The 21,980-nt window shown below is 44.3% G+C and overlaps 1 protein-coding gene across 1 annotated transcript; it reads right to left on the reverse strand.

Annotated features, from left to right (window-relative positions):
• Positions 1–10,737: 10,737 nt before the first annotated feature.
• Positions 10,738–13,910, reverse strand: TMEM174 (transmembrane protein 174; the record flags this gene model as incomplete). Its single annotated transcript, XM_061608718.1, has 2 exons — positions 10,738–10,942; positions 13,291–13,910. Coding segments are annotated over 2 exons (723 nt in total), but the record flags the coding sequence as incomplete, so codon positions are not given.
• Positions 13,911–21,980: the final 8,070 nt, after the last annotated feature.

Here is a 21,980-nt window from a genome sequence, read left to right on the forward strand (position 1 = left end):
TATTTTAAGATCTGTTTCTATGATGTTTTAAAGTGTTTTAGTGCTTTGTTTGCTGCCCTGGGCTACTGCTGGGAGGAAGGGTGGGATACAAATTAATTAATTAAATAAATAATAATAAATAAATCAAGATGAATGCAGGAAGAATATTTATTTATTTATTAATTATTTGATTTATATCCCACCCTTCCTCCCAGCAGGAACCCAGGGTGGCAAACAAAAGCACTAAAAACACTTTAAAACATCATAAAAACAGACATTAAAATACATTAAAACAAAACAACTTTAATATATTTTAAAAAAGCTTTGAAGACATTTTTTTTTAAAGGTTAAAAAACATATTGTTAAAAAAAGGTTTAAAAGCATATAAAAAAGCAATTTCAACACAGAATCAGACTGTGATAAGGTCTCAACTTAAAAGGCTTGTTGAAAGTGGAAGGTCTTCAATAGGCACCGAAAAGAATATTCTTTGATATAGAACTGCTTCTCTAGGAAATCAGAACACATGCTCAATAAAGACAGGATATAATCACAGCTGGCGCCAAAGGGCGGCCAGGGAAGGCCCTGGCTGAGGGCCCCTGTGGCCCACAGGAGCCCCTCAAGGGCCCCTCGTTAGGATGGGAGAGTAGCGCTCCCCTTCTGTGATCTGTGGCAGAGTCCCTGCTGTGGATCGCAGGAAGGGAGCTTCTAGGCCACCCGCCCATTCACTCGCTCCACCTACCTCTCTCCTGTCTTTGCTGTTGCGTGTGCAGGGCTACCATCAACCAAGATGGCGGCAGACGCTTCTTTAAGGGGCTGATGCCCCTACCACCATTTTGGTTGATGGCAGGCATGCGCGCACACCTAGTGTACCACGCATGTGTGCCATCAACCAAGATGGTGGCGGGGGCATCAGCCCCTTAGAGAAGCTGCTCCCACCATCTTGGTTGATGGCAGCCCTATGCAGGGCCAGGCATGCCGGGGCCCTTGGGTACCAGCCTGCCCTAAGTCCCTCCGCTCCCTCTCCTTGGTCCGTGGAACTTAACCATCCGCAAACTGCAAGACAGGAGCTTCCGCGCCACCCGCCATCCCCCCGCTAGCCCCACACTTCACCTACCTTTCCATTGTTTTTTGCGGAGCGCGCAGGTTTGCCATCAATCAAGATGGCGACCAAGGTTTCCCTAAGGGGCTGAAGCCTCGGCCACCATCTTTGTTGATGGCAGCATGTTGATGCGTGTGTAGCATGCATGCGTTCCATCAGCCAAGATGGTGGCAGAGGCTTCAGCCCCTTAAGGAAACCTTGGCCGCCATTTTGATTGATGGCAAATCTGCACGCCGCAAAAAACAACAGAAAAGTAGGTAAAGCGGGAGGATGGTGGTCCGCGGATGCTTCTGCTGATCGCGGAAGGAGAGCGGAGGGCCCCACGTAGCTCCAGGGACCCTCAGGCCAGTGCCCCACCTGACTGCCCCTTAGAACCAGCCCTGGCCCTGTGCGTGCAGCAGCAAAGACAGGAGAAAGGTAGGTGGAACAGGCAGGAGCCGTGTGCCCAGGGCAAGCTGATGCCCAAGAGTTCAGTAATACCTGGCGCCAGCCCTGGATATAATCATAACCTTTGTGCAAGCAAATCAGGATGAATGCTTAATAAACAGGTCATCTGGAGGGCCCCTTTACTTTTGGAAGAGATACTGATGGAGCCTTTTAAAGATCTTGTTAGGTATGCCCTATGCAGTTGACTTAGGCTCAAACTACAATGTACCAAGTACAATTTCTTTTTAAAACATGCTTAACACTGGTACTTTTTATTCTGAAGGAAAAGCAGCCGATCAGCGGATGCTGCTAGTAAAGAGGCGATGAAACAGTAAGCAGTAAACGGCCAACTTTCCTCCCTTCCCCTGCCCGGCAGCAGAAGCTGTAAAAGAACTGGGGAATCTGCCGCCAGCGGCGGCGGCCAGGAAGCCCCCTGCAACCGCCACTCCCAGGCGCCTCCCGCTGGGGAGGGAAAGGAAGCGCACACTCGAGAGGAGGCTGCTCCGACCTCCTCTCGTCTCCGGGAAGGATTGAGCCCACTGGTACCCTAGGCCTAGAGAGAAATCTGAAATCCCTGGCAGCCGCCCCTAGCCGGTCACTCGCTCGCCCTCTCTGGAAAGCGTTTGCGGGGCACACAGGATTTGCAGGGGCCAAAGAATGCGAGCTGCAGCCGGGTGCGGAAGACGGGGTGCAACGGGCTCACCCAACGGCTCTTGGTGTGAGAACGGGGGCGAGTGTAACCCACAAGGCCATGGCCCTCTTTTCACCTAGGCTGGACCTGAGGAACACCTAGAAGATCGGCCAAGAAGAGCGAAGCCCAGGGGTGGCGATCAGCCGCCTGCCTTGCCTGAACCGGAGCTGAGGCGCGTGCGCTGGCCTAGGGGACGCGTCATCAGCTCGACAGGCTCTGACGCGAGGATCCGGGACAGCCCGTGGGAAAGCGAGCAGTAGAGGCACGCAAGGGGAGGGGAGCGAGGGAGGACCGCCTTGCCCCTCGCTTGGAGGGAAGGCGTGTCCGGCGCGCCGCGCTGAAGTCAACGTCGGCCTCGGTAGCCCTGCCCGACCGCCTGCCCTGCTCTCATTGCTCCCGGGTAACAAGGAAGTGATGGGAGGGAAAGCTGTACGTCTCTGCATTCTGCGACGGTCGCCTCGTTGCCTGGCGGCTGAGAAAATTAAATGGAAAGAACTTGTAATAAAAAAAACCCCAAGGTTACGAGTTCCTTGTACACAAATGCAGATCAGGCGGAGACCGTGAAATTAAAACAACTGACTTAACTTACACTCTGGAGCAGTAATGTATACAGTGGCATGCGAGTTTCATTAGAGAAGCCACTTGGGGGGGCGGAGAGAGAAAGGCAGCTGGGACCTCCATTAATACATTTGTCATGCTCATCTTTTCTCGCTCTCTCGCACCCTATATTATCACGGACTTCCAAATAGGATCATTTAAATGTGCTTACCAGAAAATGCCATCTGTAAATTACATTTATCAGTGGCTAATGTCATAGACGTGAGACGTGGACATAGGATCTTCTCAGAATGAAGGTGGTGGCTTTTGTTTTGCTCGGGGCGGTTATTGTTACGTCACAGATAAATCAATGCCTTTCTTCAAAACATGCCCTCTCTGTCGGAGGACAAAGGGGAACAGTGATTCAGGGTGCCCTATGTTTGTTGTTGTTGTTATGTGCCTCCAAGTCGACTACGACTTATGGTGACCCTATGAATCAGTGACCTCCAAGAGCATCTGTCATGAACCACCCTGTTCAGATCTTGTAAGTTCAGGTCTGTGGCTTCCTTTATGGAATCAATCCATCTCTTGTTTGGCCTTCCTCTTTTTCTACTTTCTATTGTTTTTCCAAGCATTATTGTCTTTTCTAATGAATCATGTCTTCTCATTATGTGTCCAAAGTATGATAACCTCAGTTTCATCATTTTAGCTTCTAGTGATAGTTCTGGTTTAATTTGTTCTAACACCCAATTATTTGTCTTTTTTGCAGTCCATGGTATCCGCAAAGCTCTTCTCCAACACCACATTTCAAATGCATTGATTTTTCTTTTATCAGCTTTTTTCACTGTCCAACTTTCACATCCATACATAGAGATCGGAAATACCATGGTCTGAATGATCCTGACTTTAGTGTTTAGTGATACATCTTTGCATTTGAGGATCTTTTCTAGTTCTCTCACAGCTGCCCTCCCCAGTCCTAGCCTTCTTCTGATTTCTTTACTATTGTCTCCATTTTCGTTAATGATTGTGCCAAGATATTGATAATCCTTGACAAGTTCAATGTCCTCATTATCAACTGTAAAGTTGCATAAATCTTCTGTTGTCATTACTTTAGTCTTTTTGACATTCAGCTGTAGTCCTGCTTTTGTGCTTTCCTCTTTAACTTTCATCAGCATTCGTTTCAAATAATTACTGGTTTCTGCTAGTAGTATGGTATCGTCTACATATCTTAAATTATTGATACTTCTCCCTCCAATTTTCACACCTCCTTCTTCTTGGTCCAATCCTGCTTTCCGTATGATATGTTCTGCGTATAGATTAAATAAATAGGGTGATAAAATACACCCCTGTCTCACACCCTTTCCGATGGGGAACCAATCGGTTTCTCCATATTCTGTCCTTACAGTAGCCTCTTGTGCAGAGTATAGGTTGCGCATCAGGACAATCAGATGCTGTGGCACCCCCATTTCTTTTAAAGCATTCCATAGTTTTTCATGATCTACACAATCAAAGGCTTTGCTGTAATCTATAAAGCACAGGGTGATTTCCTTCTGAAATTCCTTGGTCCGCTCCATTATCCAACGTATGTTTGCGATATGATCTCTGGTACCTCTTCCCTTTCTAAATCCAGCTTGGACCTCTAGCATTTCTCACTCCATATGTGGTAAAAGCCTTTGTTGTAGAATCTTGAGCATTACTTTACTTGCATGGGATATTAAGGCAATAGTTCGATAATTACTGCATTCCCTGGGATCTCCTTTCTTTGGAATTGGGATGTATATTGAACGCTTCCAGTCTGTGGGCCATTGTTTAGTTTTCCATATTTCTTGACAGATTTTAGTTCATATTTGGACTGATTCAGTCTCAGTAGCTTGTAGCAACTCTATTGGTATGCCATCTATTCCTGGTGATTTGTTTCTTCCAAGTATTTTAAGAGCAGCTTTCACCTCACATTCTAAAATTTCTGGTTCTTCATCATATGGTTCCTCCATGAATGAATCTGTCATCCTGGCATCTCTTTGATAGAGTTCTTCAGTGTATTGCTTCCATCTTCCTTTTATTTCATCTTGGTCAGTCAGTGTGTTCCCCAGTTGATTATTCAACATCCCTACTCTTGGTTTAAATTTCCCTTTCATTTCTCTAATCTTTTGGAACAGGGCTCTTGTTCTACCCTTTTTGTTGTCCTGTTTCTATACAGTGACTATTGTAATAGTTCTCTGTCCCTACATACTAGTCACTGTATTGTTGCATTTAGGGTTCTGACTGTGGTTTCTATCTCCTTTTGCTTTTGCTTTCCTTCTCTCTCTAACCAGTTTAAGAGTTTCTTCAGTCATCCATTGGGGTCTTTCTCTCTTTTTAACTAGAGGTATTGTCTTTTTGCATTCTTCCCTGATAATGTCTTTGACTTCACTCCATAGTTCTTCTGGTTCTCTGTCAGCTAAGTTTAAAGCCTCAAACCTGTTCCTTATTTGATGTTTATATGCTTCTGGGATGCTATTTAAATTGTATTTAAATTGTATTTTGGCATTATGATTGCTTTGTTGTTCTTCTTTAGCTTTACTCTGATTCTCGATACGACCAGTTCATGATCTGTACTGCAGTCTGCTCCTGCGCCCAATGTATCGTTTGCAAATGTGGTCTTTAATATCAGGTTCATTAATGTGAGACCAACGCCCTGCCAGTATGGTCCAGGATGCAGTTTGGGTGAAGGAACTGTCGGGTGGAGGATGTGGTATTATTTAGGGGAGACTAAAGGCTGACAAGGCATTATTCAGTCAACAGATAGGAATATGGTGCCATAACGTACATGCATGTAGAACTATGCTGTGGATGGTGGTGATGGTGGGAGACAGAAAGAGAGGCAGGAGAAAAAGTGTAATTCTGCATGGACTCTGCCCTAGGGATGTGCAACAGTGGGTTGTCTGCACTTTATGCGGCATGCATCTTTGTCCTCACATGTCAAACTATCACAGGCATTCTGTTCTGTATTTTGCTGTCAAAACAGGCATTGACAAAATGATTAGCAGTTGGCATTTTATGTTCAGTGGTGCATTGCAGTTTCCTTTCTACTTGGGACACACTCCTTCTGTTGGAGGTTGTGTCATTGTCACACAAAACAAGTCCTAGGTTATTTGCTTTACCGCTCTCCCTGAACCTTTGTCATTGTTAGAGACCTGCTATGTGGTTCTTGCCAGCGAGTGACAAGGAAACCTTCCTAGCAGTGCTTTTAGGGGGGGACAATAATTTGGCCTGATAAATTCCTTTTAAAATGGTTTGTTAGTGGTTGTGGTCCACTGACAGTACCTGTTGTTGTTTTTAAACAAGTGTCGGAAAGACTGGCCCTTGTTGGTTGTGGCCCCTTTTAGTGCTTTCAAAGAAAGCTGTCTTTCTCACCCAGGGTTCATCCTATAAATAGCTTAAATAGCATAAATCACTTGGAAAAGAGGAGAGGAGTGAGTGGGCAGCAGGAAGGGGGGAGTGTTCTCTGTGCTATCAGAGAAGCCTACATTTGGGTATTTATTTATTTTTGCATACAGATACAATACAGGATACAATGGGCCAAATCCTTTTCTTTTCCATCTACCCCACAGGCCAAGTTTGACAGGTGGGCAGGGCCATCCATCTGTCAACCGCTTGATATCCCAATGATGTCAGGTGACCCGTTTTTGCCTGTGAAGTTTGCAATGAACCAATGTGGGCAAAGACATTGCATTTTACTAGCCCTGACAATCAGATGATTAACAGGGCTTGCAAAGCATGGTGCTCAGGACATGTGCTTGGCCAAAATGGCCTCACAGGCCAAATGGGGAGATCTGGTGGGCCTAATTAGGCCCATAGGCCAGAGGTTCCTGACTGCTGCATTATAGGGTTGGATCCCTGCATGTGGGAGAAAGAAGAGCCTGCTGGCTCAGGCCAATGGCCCATCAGTCCAGCAGCCGGTTCTTACAGTGGCTAAACAGATGCCTATGGGAAGCCCACAAGGAGGACATGAGCGCAACAGCATTCTCTCCTTACAGTCCAGCTTCTTACACCCTGGCTACTCTGGCCATCCTACATACCTATGCTCAAGACACCCTAGAAATCTAACCAAGTGTTGCAGCATGGTGAAACCCCACATAAATTACTGGTATAATGGCACATTCAGGGCCTGGACTATCATTAGCAAGTCAGTTGACTAGACAGGCATGTAGGAAGTTAAATGATACTGCTACTGCCCCAGTTACTTTGGAGAGGGACCATAGCTCACTGATAGAGCACCTGTTTTGTATGCAGAAGGTCCCAGGTTCAGTCCATCTCTGGGGTCTCCTTTTAAAAACATCAGGTAACAGGTGATGGGAAGGACCTCTGCTTAAGACCACAGAGAATGAATGCCAATCACAGTAGACAATACTGGGCTAGATAAATAGTCAGACCCAGTATAAGGCAACTTCCTATGCTTGTGGCTGTTGGTGTCACTAACCCACACAGGCCACGCATGCCCATCATGCTGGGTTTTGTAGGCCACCAATTTTTCTCTTCATCTGGGGACATGCTTATACATTCTCCACTATCATTAAAAAGCTGAGCATATACATCATGCAGATCAGAATATATTTAATCTTAAGCAGCTCATTCGTTCCATATATGTCGAGGAATATCTATCACAACCACAGACTTGTCCAAAGCCCTCAAAAACTAATGCCCATTAATCTGTCAAAATGCCATATACTTTTTAACTTCCCATCTTCCTTAGTGACTTAATATCTAGAAGGCATCTGTACAATCCATACTCCACAGGAAATTCTTTCAAAGGAAGGTAAATCTGTAACAAATTACTCAGAGCATAGATCCAAGTACACTGTTTATTAAATTGTTCTTTTGATACTGGATTGCTTTGGGTTAGAGATAAATTATGGTTTGTGACATACAAACTAATATTCAAAAACATAGTAGCTATTATTAGCAGAAAATGCCGGGAATTAGGCAAGACAGTTGGGCAGTTCCATCCACCTGTCAAAATTGACTACTGAGCTAGATGAAACAATGGTCTGACTCAGTATAAGGCAGCTTCCTGTGTAATGCCGTTTGCTCATGTTCACACAAATGCAGCCTTGCAGTGCAAGTAGCCATGTTCTCCTTAATGGGATAATTTTTGCATTGGTGCAATTTCTGAGATCTTTAAGCCACAAAAGTTGTAGAAGACTGACAAGATGCTTCCTAATGGAGAACTTCACAGACATTGGCAAAGCTATTGAAAAGAAGATTTTAAAACATTGTGATTCCCTTAGTTAACTCTCTGGATTCTCCTATTTCAGGGTCCCCATGTGGTTGTAGAATTCACGAATGTATTACACCCTTGTGAAATCATCAGCTGGGGAAACTGCTCCTGCATAGATAAAGGTGGCATGAAGGGGGACTGTATTTCTCATTCCATGGATCCAGCATGACTACAAATAGCAAAATGCTCTGCTTTGCAAAAACTGCACATTTTGTTATAATCTCCCAACTACAATAGTACAATCCATATGTGACCAATCATGCTGATGATCTATTACTTGTCTAATCATTAACTTAAAATGCCATTTAAGAATTTGTAATCCATAGTAAATCATTTCACAGAAATGATTAAATGTACTACTGACTAATGGCAAACAGTCTAGTTTCCACAGGCAGCAGACTGCCAAATATTGTTTAAAAAAGGATGGAACGTTAGGGTGGGGGGAGCAGAAAAGGAAAGAGATGATTTGTGATCTACCATGACATAAATTATAGTAGCTGTAAATCTCTAATACATCAGTCATAGTTTGCAGATGATTGGGTTTAAAGTATAGGAAGATGAAATTAACTACCACAAAAGGGCTGCCAGAACTCTTGTGTATGTTTTTAATGAGGATGCTTTGCAGGGGTGTCTTTGACTGAGCTTTAAATGCTCTGCCTTGAAAAATTCTGGGTGGCAGCAGTTATTGTGAATGCAGCATGACCTTGAAATGCCACTTGAAAGAATACAGAATTCCCTGGAGAGGTGATTTCCCTATCAGGCTGCTGGGTGCTTCCTTCATGAAGACGAGGAAACTACTGTTAAGAACAACAGGAATTTGACTAAAAGGAAATTCAATCAAGACAGCATGCGCCACGTTTCAGTACAAAAGGAAACAAAAGGCATTAGGGTGAAAAATCTCTAGTGGAAATGTTGGTGGGAATGGGAAGCTGGGAGCGGCTGCTGGGCTTCTTTTAGCCTTAAAGAGCCATGGCAAAATTGATTTGAGAAAGAAGCCACAAGAGAGGTTGTAACCACAGTTCCCCCATGCAGTGTTCAATTTCTCACGTCTGCCTGGTTCAAATGCCACCTTCTGATCTTCAAGCCTGCAATTCCTGGTGGTGTAAGGCTGTCCTGCCACTGCTGCTGCCGCTGCCACTGCCACCACTGCCACCACCATCAAAATATTTAGAAAATAAAAGAACACAGTATGACAATAAAAATATCAAACACATCAGTACTTGGCAAAGACTCTTCAGTTTGAAAGGCCTGTTTGAATAATACCGTTTTTAGAAGATATCTAAAAATGAGCAGGGGAGGCTACTGCCGAACCTCTATTGGCAAGGATGGCAGGGCCTACCACATAAAAGCCTTGGCTCCAGGCAAAAGTCCAGCTGAATCTCAGGGGCATGTGGGATTTTTTGAAATGTGCAACCAGATCCAAAATAGTGCAATTCCAGAACAGAAGGCACAGGTCCAAAGAACATGTGGACGGTTCAAAAACCCAAGTCTTGCAAATTTTAGATCTCACTGCACATAAAAAAAAAAAGGCCTGATGTGTGGGGACATTCTTAGACTACTCACTCTTCAAAGGCTCAGGGATACTTTATTCTTGGTGGATGTGGTAATGAAAACAGATGCAGGGGCTCAGCCCTGGTACGTATTAAGTCCTGCCTCCATGTTGACTTGCATATTACAGCAATTCAAAATATGTGCTGATCTGGTATCATGTTGCGATCCAGGTTTGGAGAGGGGTACTAGTGTATATATGGATACAGAGTCACGAGATGCGGCAAGGAGAGTGAAGGGTTTTAAAAACAGATATACTTTATGGACAATCCCATTCTAAAAGTTGAAGGGAAGCTGTTTAGGATAAGGTGGGCCAACAGCTACTCTCTAAGTGACTAAACAATTTTTAAGTGGAGAAGAGAAACAACTGGTCTAAGTTGTCACACCTGAGACAATGCAAGGCAGCAAGGTGTAAACCTTCCTGCAAGAGCCAAGACTGCATTCCTGCAGCTGCAAATCTCTCCTGCTCCCTAGTGTTCATTGGTAGTAAAGCACTGGGCTGCAGGGCCCAAGGAAATGTGGTTTAACAATCAATCCCTCTTCCCAGGGAACTCTGGGAATTGTAGCTCTATGAGGGGAACGGGTCTCCTAACAACTCCCACCACCTTTAAAAAACTACAGTTCCTAGGATTCTTTGGGGGAAGTTATGACTCTTCAAAGTGGAATGATACTACAGATGGAGTCTGAGTAATGATGACCTGTGTTTAAATTCTAAAATGGGACAAAGGCTTGCTTAGAACTCACACTCTTCCACCCAAATCTTTGCCCGCAAAATCCAGATTTGTAGGGGAAATCAAAATCCAGATTTGTAGGGGAAATAGTAGTTACTCAGTGATGAGGGGAATGTATTCTATAGTCTGTATGTATTCTTAGGCATTCTTCTTGGTACTATAGCTTGACATTATACTGGTATGGAAAACACTTTCCAGGACAGACGTATTACTATCCCCCTCCCTCAACCCCATCCCCATGAAAATTGTGCCTAGTATAAAACTGAATACCCAAGAATAACCATTCACCTACTCTTCAACTCCTGGAAAAGGACAATCAACAGTCCAGAAAAAAACTTGGTGAGCAAACCAGCTGGCCAGATAGTTTTAAGACCATTTGGAAGAAATGTTCACGTGTTTGGCTCAGATGTCCAGCAAATGGGCAACACCTGTTCTCAGCAAGACATTATCATCAAGCAAAAGCCTCAAAAGATGCCTCCATACAATTCTCAGGCTTGTATCTTCGGTTCATACTTGTTCAAGCACACATGGATGTCTTCACATGGAAGTGCCAGAAATGCTTTTATAATATTTATGACAGTGGTGAAAATAGCTTCTCGTAAGGTGGTGGTGAGATATCACTGCAAATATCTTCATCCAGCATCCCTGCAGGTTCTTGGAGACTATCCGTTGATCTGAAAACGTGAAGAAGGGATGTGAAGCATTTTTAAACAGCATCAAGTAGAAGTGGAAGAAGAGAGAAATCAGGTGCCTAACAAAAGCAGGTACTTACAAAAAAAGTGGTTTTTTAAAAAAAAAATGCAAGTTGCACAGTCTGTACAGAGAATGCTAGTCACAAAGCACCAATGCCTGCTTTGGGGACAGGTAAGGGGCCAATGCAAGAATAACTCACAAGCACATGTAAACTTTAAGGAGGTTATACAGTATGTGCACTTAATGCATGTACTTTTCTCTCCAGGGCCGTAGCCAGTCTAAAAGTTCGGAGGGAGGGACATAAAAAAGGGGGGATTGCTGTAATAAATTTATGTACTTATTGTGAAAAAATTGGGGGAAGAAAAATTGGAGGAGCGGGAGGTCCCTAGCACTCCCCAGGTCCCCCCTGGCTATGGGCCTGCTTCTCTCCCCTTCAAAAACTGCAAGTGAGAAATAAATGTGCAAAACCTTGGCAACATGTAAAGACCTATTGAAGGCACAAGAAATTGTTCTCCTCATGCAGTAGCCTTGACAGAATGTGTCTATGTAATGGCAGAGGTTGCCATTATCATAGGCAGACTATAATTGGTGTTGAATTTTCAAAATTGGGCATGAAGTGCACATAGAAATACATTTTTTGACCTAAAAGCCCTAATCGATACCATGAAAATGGGGATGGGGTGGTATCTGCTAGCTCAGTGATGAAGAAAGTGCATTCTGAAAATGCTCAGAGGAACCTTCTCCCTTACTATTACATGTTCCTGTAACAGATTCTGGGGCTGAAATCTGCATTCATATCTTCATTAATCCACTCCTAATGCTACTTTCATAGAATCATAGAATAGTAGAGTTGGAAGGGGCCTATAAGGCCATTGAGTCCAACCCCCTGCTCAATGCAGGAATACAAATCAAAGATGGCTGTCCAGCTGCCTCTTGAATGCCTCCAGTGTCGGAGAGCCCACCACCTCTCTAGGTAATTGGTTCCATTGTCGTATGGCTATAACAGTTAGGAAGCTTTTCCTGACGTTCAATCGAAATCTGGCTTCCTGCAACTTGAGCCCATTATTCTGTGTCCTGCACTCTGCGACAACCGAGAAGAGATCTCGGCTCTCCTCTGTGTGACAACCTTTCAAGTACTTGAAGAGTGCTATCATATCTCCTCTGTCTTCTCTTCTCCAGGCTAAACATGCCCAGTTCTTTCAGTCTCTCCTCATAGGGCTTTGTTTCCAGTCCCCTGATTATCCTTGTTGCCCTCCTCTGAACCTGTTCCTGTTTGTCTGCACCCTTCTTGAAGTGTGGAGACCAGAACTGGATGCAGTACTCAAGATGAGGCCTAACCAGTGCTGAATAGAGGGGGAACTAATACTTCACGCGATTTGGAAACTATACTTCTGTTAATACAGCCTAATATAGCATTTGCCTTTTTTGCAGCCACATCACACTGTTGGCTCATATTCAGCTTGTGATCAATGACAATTCCAAGATCCTTCTCACATATCATATTACTGAGGCAAGTATCCCCCATCTCATAACTATGCATTTGGTTTCTTTTTCCTAAGTGTAGTACTTTGCATTTATCCCTGTTGAATTGCATTCTGTTGTTTTCAGACCAATGCTCCAGCTATCAAGGTCCCTTTGAATTTTGTTTTTGTCTTCCATGGTATTAGCTGTGCTAATTTTGTATCATCTGCAAATTTGATAAGCATGCTCTGTACCTCCTCATCCAAATCGTTAATAAAAAAGTTGGAGAGCATTGAGCCCAGGACCGAGCCCTGTGGTACCCCACTCTTTACTTCCGCCCAGTTTGAGAGGGAACCATTGATAAGTACTCTTTGATTATGATTCTGGAGCCAACTGTGGATCCATCTGATAGTTGTTTCATCCAGCCCACATTTAGCTCACTTGCTAATCAGAATATCATGGGGCACTTTGTCAAAAGCTTTGCTGAAGTCGAGAAATATTATGTCCAAAGCATTCCCACAGTCTACAAGGGAGCTTACCCAACACTGTTACTTTGACAAAATGAAAATAACTCTGGGTCAGAAATAACACAGAAAAAAATTAACGGGGAGATTTGTCTTTAGCTGAGAAAAATAACAAGACAGAAGATTAAAAATTTTCAATGAATGCCACATCATTAATGAATTAAAACACCAATATCTGTGAACCAGTTATGACTGATGCTTCAGGCAATGCTCTTATTTGAAGTCAGTAATTGAAATTCTGCCTCTGCAAAGACTAAGCCTATGCCTCAATACTGCTAACCAATGGTTGTCACTGAACTGCAAAGACCTTGTCACTGAAATGCAATGCAGACATATTATCTTACCTTCCACTTCTGGTGTCAGCACTAAGATAAGCAGGGTTCTCATCTGCAGAAAAAGCAGAGTTATCCAGGGGGTTGACATTAAAATAACGAGGAGGGCTGGAAGCAGGAATTAGTGGCCCAGAGAATGGAGGGATTCCTGAATGACTCAATACTTGATGGACATTAGCAGAATTCATACTGATGCGTTCTTGGGTTGAATAGGAAGGAATGTACTGTACCACTGTTGCACTGTGGAAATTTATAGGATGGCTAATTCCAGTGAACACAATGGATTGTGCACCAGGAATCTGGCCCATGTCAGATGCTCGTTCTTCACTTGGGCTGCACGATTTACAGGCAAGCATTTTAAATTTGCACACAGCAATCAGCAAAAAAGTCACACCTACCGAAAGCAGAATCGGCCCAAGCAACTGAATCCATTCAAAGCGAATGGCATCTTCATATTTCGCCCACCCCATCACGGTGAATGTAATTCCTACTAGCCCCAAAAAGGCACCAGAGAAAAGTAAGGTGGCACCAGCTTTGTCATCATCGGACACCATGAGTTCAGAACTGTTTGGCTGACAAAGAGTGAAGGAAAACACATTGACAAAGAAATCTTTAACAGTGTTCCCGTTCCATTACTGTGCCTTGAAATGATGAAGTGCTTGGAACCGCGTGCCAAGTTGAAAGTTCACATTGGTTATACAAGAACCATGTTCACACTAATGCAATTAGGTAATTTTAGACTCTGGACTTCATCATCTTACAGCCAGGGCCAGCGCCAGGCATGACTGGGCCCTTGGGCGCCAGCCTGCCCTGGGCCCCCTGCTCCCAGCCCCCCATACAGACTGGGCAGGACTGCTCCACCTACCTCTTCTCTCTTTCTGTGAATGTGCATGAGCGAACATGCCTGCCATCAATCAATCTTCTCCCAGGCATTTTAGCATGTCTTTTAAATTGTTTTTATATTGTTTTAAGTTTTAAAATTGTGTTTTAAATTGTTTTTAAAATGTGTTTTAAATTGTATATTTGTTTTAATGTTTTTGATTGCTGTAAACCGCCCAGAGAGCTTCGGCTATGGGGCGGTATACAAGTGCAATAAAATAAATAAATAAGATGGTGGTAGGGGCATCAGCCCCTTAGAGAAGCCTCTGCTGCCATCTCGGTTGATAGCAGCTGCGCACACAGCGTGCACGGCATTCACAGAAAGGGAGGACAGGTAGGTGGAGTGGGTGGGCACCCTGGGCCCGCACAGTCTGGGGGGAGGGGCTGGGGGCTCTGAATCTGCGATCTGCAGCAGTGTCAGAAGTCAAGGATTGCAGAAGGAGAGTGCTCTGGGCTGCAAGGGCCATCGGCCAGGGCCCAACCTGGCCACCCTTTGGTGCCGGTCCTGGTCACAGCCACTTTCCACTTTCCCTCATCTCCCTTGCTCTCCAGGCCATCTCTGGGTCCACACCCCACTGCCACAGACATCCATAGCAGTCAATCAGTCTGTGTGTTAGCTCCTAAGAAGAGTCTTCTTAGTGGCTGACTTATCTCCTTTCACTCTGTTTGGCTCCAATCAGCACAAAAGTACCATCTTGTCCCTCATGCAGTTTAACATCTATGTGAAGCCCTTGGGAGTGGTCATCAGGAGATTTGGGGCAAGGTGTCAGCAGTACGCTGATGATACCCAGCTCTATTTCTCTGTAACATCTGGAGAGGCCGTGCAAGCCCTGGACCGCTGCCTGGACTTTGTGGTGGGCTGGATGAGGGCCAATAAACTGAGTCTGAATCCTAGCAAGGTGCTGTGGGCAGAGCTTGGAACAGTTACTTTTTAAAACTACAACTCCCATCAGCCCCAGCCTGCATGGCCACTGGATTGGGCTGATGGGAGTTATAGTTCAAAAAAGTAACGTTCCAAGCTCTGGCTGTGGGTTGGTGGTTCCTGAGTTCAGATAATTGGTCAGTTGCCTGCTTTGGATGGGGTCATACTCCCTCTAAAAGGGCAGGTCTGTAGTCTGGGGGTGCTCCTGGATCTGTCGCTAGAGGCCCAGGTGACCTCCGTGGCTAGGAGTGCCTTTTACCAGCTTTGGCTGGTAAGACAACTACAGCCGTTTCTGGACCAGGATAGCCTGACCACTGTTGTCCATGCACTGGTAACCTCCAGGCTGGATTACTGTAATGCGTTCTATGTGGGGCTGCCCTTGAGGTTGGTCAGGAAGCTGCAGCTGGTGCAAAATGCAGCCGCGAGACTGCTCACTGGGGCAAGGTATCGCCAACATGTCACCCCGCTGCTGAAAGAATTGCACTGGCTGCCCATTTGCTACCGGGCCAAGTTCAAGGTTCTAGTTTTGGTGTACAAAGTGTATACAGCTTGGGACCAGGATACCTGAAAGACCATCTTACCCCTTATATACCCAGTCGATCACTGTGCTCTGCAGGTGAGGGCCTCCTGTAGATATCAACTTATCGGGTGGTCCATTCTGCACAACATAGGAAACGGATCTTTAGTGTGGTGGCACCTACCCTGTGGAATTCCCTACCCTTAAATATTAGACAGCTGCCATCTCTTCGTGCCTGTTGCAGACCTTCCTCTTTCAACAAGCCTTTTAAGTTGAGACCTTATCCCAGTCTGCGTCTGTATTAGAATTGCTTTTTAATGTTTTTTAAACCTTTTTTAAAAAACAATGTTTTTAATATTGGAAGGGGGAGAACCATGTCTGTACGTCACCCTTGAGCTCCTTAGTAGAAAGGAAGGACAGAAATGTAATAATAAAATAAAATAAAAATAAAGTCCTACTATGTTCAATAGAGTTCATTCCAAGGTGTGTATAGACTACAACCAAGATATCCCAGCCTTCAAAGAGAAAAAGGTATGGAACATCAGAAACCACAGAAAAACAAAACATACTAAGCCAGGAAGACTGGCATTGCACATCTGCTATGTACACACCATAGATTTAAAGCACGTTTTCCTCCCAAAGAAGCCTGGGAACTGTAGTTTACCACTCACAGAGCTAAAATTCCCAGCACCTTTAACAAACTGCAGTTCCTAGGATTCTTTAAGAAAAGTCATGTGCTTTAAATGTATAGTGTGTATACAGCATGCCTCCTCCCTTCCCCCTGTTTTATTTTCTCATGAAGAGCAAAAAAAACAAAAAAACAAAAACCAGTTTGGCAAGGCAATCCAGATTTTAAAAAGAAAAGAAACAGAAAAAGAATTGTCTGAGCCTTGGCAGAGATTCACTAAAACTTACTTAACTCATCATGATACCTTCATGACTACAGGATTGCAACGGGGCTTGCTTCTGCTGTCCTAATACTAAAAACTCATGAGAACAGCTTGGGTAATTTGCCAGCCCTCCACTGCTTCCATCAGCCAAGATCATTAGCATGTCTTCACTGACAAGAACTATGGCTAGTGCAGAATTCAGAAGCTAAACACTAGTCCTGGCAAACTGGGAGGGGGGGACTGAAACATTACCATTAGGAACACTGCAGCCCCCACTCTGAGCATCTAATGACCTGCCATAGATAAGGAAGGGCGGGAATCAGGTCATGTTGATACAGAAGGCATTAAAATTCAATACATTAGCAGCAGCTGCCACCACTTTTGGCTTCTCATTGTCTAGGGTGCAGCTAAAAATTTTACTGCTTCTATAACAGCATCCCCCCCACCGCCCTGAACGGTGTGGATCTAGTTCTCCTTAGGGAGTGCCTCTTGTGACGCCCTTCCCTGGCTCTCCCTGTCAGGTTCCTACCTGCTTGTGGCTACTGCCTTTCACTAGGCACCACCAGGGACTCCACCAGTCCGGACTGTCCTTTTTTATGGTTTCTCTCTCCGCTCTAGCACAGATCTCACTAGATCCCCCTGCTAAGCAGCACCACCAGTCACGTTCTATAACCAATGTTCCCAGAGACCTTGCCTGAGTCTCCCTCTATCCGGTTACTGTTGTGACTGCGTGCTTATGCTGTTCCCAACCCCCTTGTATCAATGTAGATAACTCATATAACTCGGGGTTGCTCTGGATACTTGTAATGTTATTATTCTCCTCTTCACCGCTGCCACCATTTGTTACTGTTGCCCTTCAGCCTTGGTAATTACCTTACCCTCCCTTCTGGTCTGTGAAACCCCAGCCAAGGATCAGGCCTTCGGTAAACCAAAATAGTATTTATTAAATAACAGAAATAACAAGATTACTTTTCTAATGGTACTTAAGCATATGGTTTCATCTATTCCTGTGATACTTGACTTATCATTAACTAGAACTCCCACTCCCTCTTTCTCCACACTTTCCTGACATCCACCACCTAACACCCACCTCCAAACACCACCAAAACAACCCACAAACACCTCCCAGATTCAGCTGTCATTCTTCCATTTATACTCTCAGCCATTCAAACGCTCAGCCAATCATCCAGCATTCTACTGCTCATCTACTCCCCCCTCCTCTTTCATTCCACTTACCATATATCTTCTATACAAACAGCACTTACCATATTTACATTAATACAGGAACATCACACCTCTCCCCACTGGACTCCTGTCTGTTGAGAATTATTTTTCAGATTTCACCTTTCAGGAAATCAGATCTAGGAGTAGGCCCCTCTCTGCCTGCCTCCAGTTCCCAGCAATTCTTCTTTCCAACTCAAAAACACAAGCCTCTCCTAGCAGCCAGGAGGGGGGGGAAGGCCCTCCTGAAGAGTTTCAATGACAAAAGGGTCTTCCTGGCTCATTCACCAGTTGCTGGGCAACTGATAGACCCATTCTCCTACCTAGCCACTCTATTAGCTTAACAAAAGAGACTCATCTGACCAGCAGAGTGAGTTCCTCATTGCAAGACACAGGATTCCAAATCAGAGGTTGGAAGGGGACCCACAGGAATCATCCATTCCAACCCCCATACTCATAACAATATATTAGTGGAGTTTTCTTTTTACCCCTTCTCCTAAATTGGAGTTTAATCTAGTTTATTGCAGCCGCTCAAGCTTCCCTGCTAGGATAGTGGTGAAAACCTAGCTTCTGCAAGCTTCCTACCCCTAGGATTTAGCTCCTGAGTTATGAGTTATTACAGGATTTGGGCTCCTAGCACACAATGACTTTACTGCACACTTATTAGCATGCGCAGTTATAATTAAATAAATAAATGGGCATTACCCTCTTGCTGATCTGTTGCTCAACTCGCACTGATGCTTTGTCACGGAGGGCTCCCTCTAGCCTGAGGACTTGCTACAAAATGGTTCAAACTATCAAGGATGGTTGCAGCCATACTAGAATTCAGAGTTGGAGTACACATTCCCCAGTTCTGTGGTCCCTGAGAGTATCTCCTGGAATTGAAGGTAGAGGCTGGAGCCTGAAGTGTAATCAGCAGGAAGCCCAGTCAGTCCAGAGGATTCATACAATTGCTTCTGCATCTATTCCCTTCCATTCCTAAAAGAATTCTGAGGCCTGAAATTCACACACACTTCTGAGTTTACTTGTTCAGGGCTGATCTTGAGGCCATGAAGTTCCTGGCTCAGGCCCTGGGCAGACAGTGCCTTTTATTCAGAGCCGGTCTTTGGGGCCCCTCTATTGGTGGGCCCCAGCTGCAGGTTTACCTGGCCATGGGCAGTTATAACTGTCCAAATTGGACTGGGTTCCTATCAGACAGGTATGTCTTTAAAGCAGACAATTGTTCTCTTGCAATGTGTAAGATGACCTTGAGTTTTCTTGAAAAAGAGATTCTCAGAGCGCGTGGTTCAGTCCTTTACAAAATGTGTGTCAAAAGGTATTTATTCATTGTCATACCTGACATTTAAGATTAGTGCCAAGTAACATTGTAACATTTGTTTCTTACAAGGATTATTTCCTACTTTGGGCCAAAACCATAAAAGAAAGTTTAGTTCCATGATTTCAAGTTGTAAGCGCAGTTCCAAAATTGGGGCTAGAAAGCTAAGATTAGCACACCTTCTAAAAAGCTGCTAGACATTGTAAATCTCGAGGCAGAATGCTGCCACCAGCTTTTGGATGTTCAAAATGCCTGACAACATTAGGACAGGCTTCAGATAACACCATCAGCTTTCTACTGCCTGCTTCTCAAATGCCCTGTGGGGACCTTGCTCACAGTCATTTGCTTGTGCTTTGTCCTCCCTCATGATTCTTCGAGGCCAATGAAACCGTTACTTGCTTTTGCCTGCTCATCTTATTTCCTCTCTTGTTTTTTGAATAGCTAATCATTTAACCTTATTTAAACTCCAGACTCATAACAGAATTTAGAGAATGCCTTTCTGCACAACTATGTGCATTGTGCAAAAACACTCCACTACACTTCTAATTGCAATGGATTTTATTGGTGCTCGCTCATGAGTAAGTTTATTTCATACTGTAAAAGCATACAGTTCAAAAAGTGAGGAAGATCACATTTGAGATCTCACTGAGTCATAGAACGTGTGTTTGTCAGCATACCATTGAATATATTGCCACTATTCGTCCTCCAAAACCATTTTTGATCACTAGCTGGGTATATGAGCTGAAAACTCATTATCATTATCTTTTCAATCCATATCCCATCCTTCCTCTCCAAGGAGCTCAGGGCAGCAAATCTGATAAATTTCAGGTTAATCTGATAAATCTCCTTATCCACGGGTATGGTTGTCTAGGGTCTTGGGGTTTTTTAGACCTCTTCCTTTGTTGGGAACAGGATCCCAGAAAGGTCCCTGTGTCTCCAGCATCCTACAAGCCAATCAGCATGAAAGGGGAGAACGTTAGCCACTGAGAAGGGCCTTCTAACATGCTTCCTTGTCTTTTCCTGATTGGAGCCAATCAGAGTAAAAGGAGGTGAATCAGCCATTGAAAAGACTCTTTTTAGTAGCTAACACACTGCTCTTTCATGCTGATTGGCTCCTAGAGACGTCTGTTATTGTGAAAGAAGGCATTATCAAGGATCTCATTCCCAACTCAGCAGCAAAAAAAAGGGAGGGGGTGGAGGCTGTGACTGCCATGAAGGGACCCTGCACTTCTGAATTTGCCACTGCACTATTGTGCTTATTTTAACATTATTAATAGGCAAGACACTCACTGTCTGTCACATGAAACTGTCTCATGAGTTATTGTGGTGTCGCAGGTTATTAATTTTGTTTAAATAAATTCTAACCTATTTTTAAACTAAGCAGCACACAAAGTCAAAACAATAAACCAGCTAAAACATAAAATAAAACAGGAGATACTAGAACGGTTCTAGAATTTAAAAACTTAATATCAATTAAATGCCCAAGTGAATACAAAAGTCTTAGCTTGGCACTGATTGTAAATGCCCAAGTGAATACAAAAGTCTTCGCTTGGCACTGATTGGAAGCATATCAAGTGAGGCACCAGGCAAGTAGCACCATCAATATTCCATAATCAGGTTGCCACCACTGAAAGGGCCCTTTCCTTGGTCACCCCCTGCCTAATCTCTGACTGCAGGGACACTCAGAAAAAGACAGCTGATGTTTATTTATTTATTTATTTATTGCATTTGTATACCACCCCATAGCCGAAGCTCTGTGGGCGGTTTACAATTAAAAACATTAAAAACAAATTAATCTTAATACGCAGGCCAGCTAGTGGAGAAAGAAGTGGAAGTGGCCTTTCAGGTATTATCATGCACTTTCTAGTTGCAAATCTGGGAATACAGGTGGGAGAGCATGCTAGTTTGGACCAACTCTGCTGAAGCAGGAGCAGCCTGTCCCCCAGAGGCATAGAGCCAGAATTGCACTGGGAGGAGGTTCCCCAACACAGTATTTGAGCTAAATTCCCCCAAATATCTGTTCCAAAAGGGCTTATTCCCTGACCCCCCCAGAGTAGTCTGCAGATGTGCTTAGAAACATGTGTCCTGCCCTGAGCAAGCATGGTAAAACAACACTCCCTACTTACTACTGGCTCCAAAATGACAGGATTGGACCATATAGCCCTGTTGGATCAGCCCAGGCTCCACTTAGTATAGAGTCCTGTTTTCCAGAGTGGCTAGCCAGGTGTAGAGATGTGTAGGCCCAGGAAAAATCAGACCCCCCCCAGGTTTTCCCCATTTCCCCCGGGACTTTCAGCTCTCTAGCCAGGTGCTACTTCGAAGCCTGATAGCAAGGTATGAAGGCAATAGCCCATGGAGGTCTTTTTCCACTAAGCCTAATTGCTGTGTTTGGGGGGGGGAGTACAAGTTGTAATGGGTGGAGAGGATTAACCCTCCCCCCCCAGCTTCCACCCACCAAATATGGGTTCCCTTCACACTGGCAATTAAGCTTAGGAAAAAAGATTCCATTTGCACTAAGGCTAGTTGCCTCATAGGGAGGAAGGCCATGGATCCCACCCAAAGGTGCTTCAGGCTGCATCTGGCCTGCAGGTTTCCTATCCTACCCTGAACGGTATGGATCTAGTTCTCCTTAGGGAGTGCCTCTCCCCACTGGACTCCTGTCTGTTGAGAATGATTTTTCAGATTCCACCTTTCAGGAAATCAGATCTAGGAGCAGGCCTCTCTTTTCTAAAGACCCATTTTCTGTGAGGGAAGTCCCTCCACTGCAAAGCTGGCAGGTGCCCAATACTGTAAAGCGTAAACAAGTCTAGAAAGAAATTGGTTAAACCTTTCTATTTGAAAAAGTGTTTAATGCTTTCTGATCCTTAGGCTATTTTCATTGTTTACTTTGTAGATTAATTTTTTGTTATGATGTTTTTATTATTTTATAAGAAAAATATAAAATTATTAAAAAATAAA

This window comes from Rhineura floridana, chromosome 1 (genome assembly GCF_030035675.1).
Source record: "Rhineura floridana isolate rRhiFlo1 chromosome 1, rRhiFlo1.hap2, whole genome shotgun sequence".
Lineage (NCBI taxonomy): Eukaryota > Metazoa > Chordata > Lepidosauria > Squamata > Rhineuridae > Rhineura > Rhineura floridana.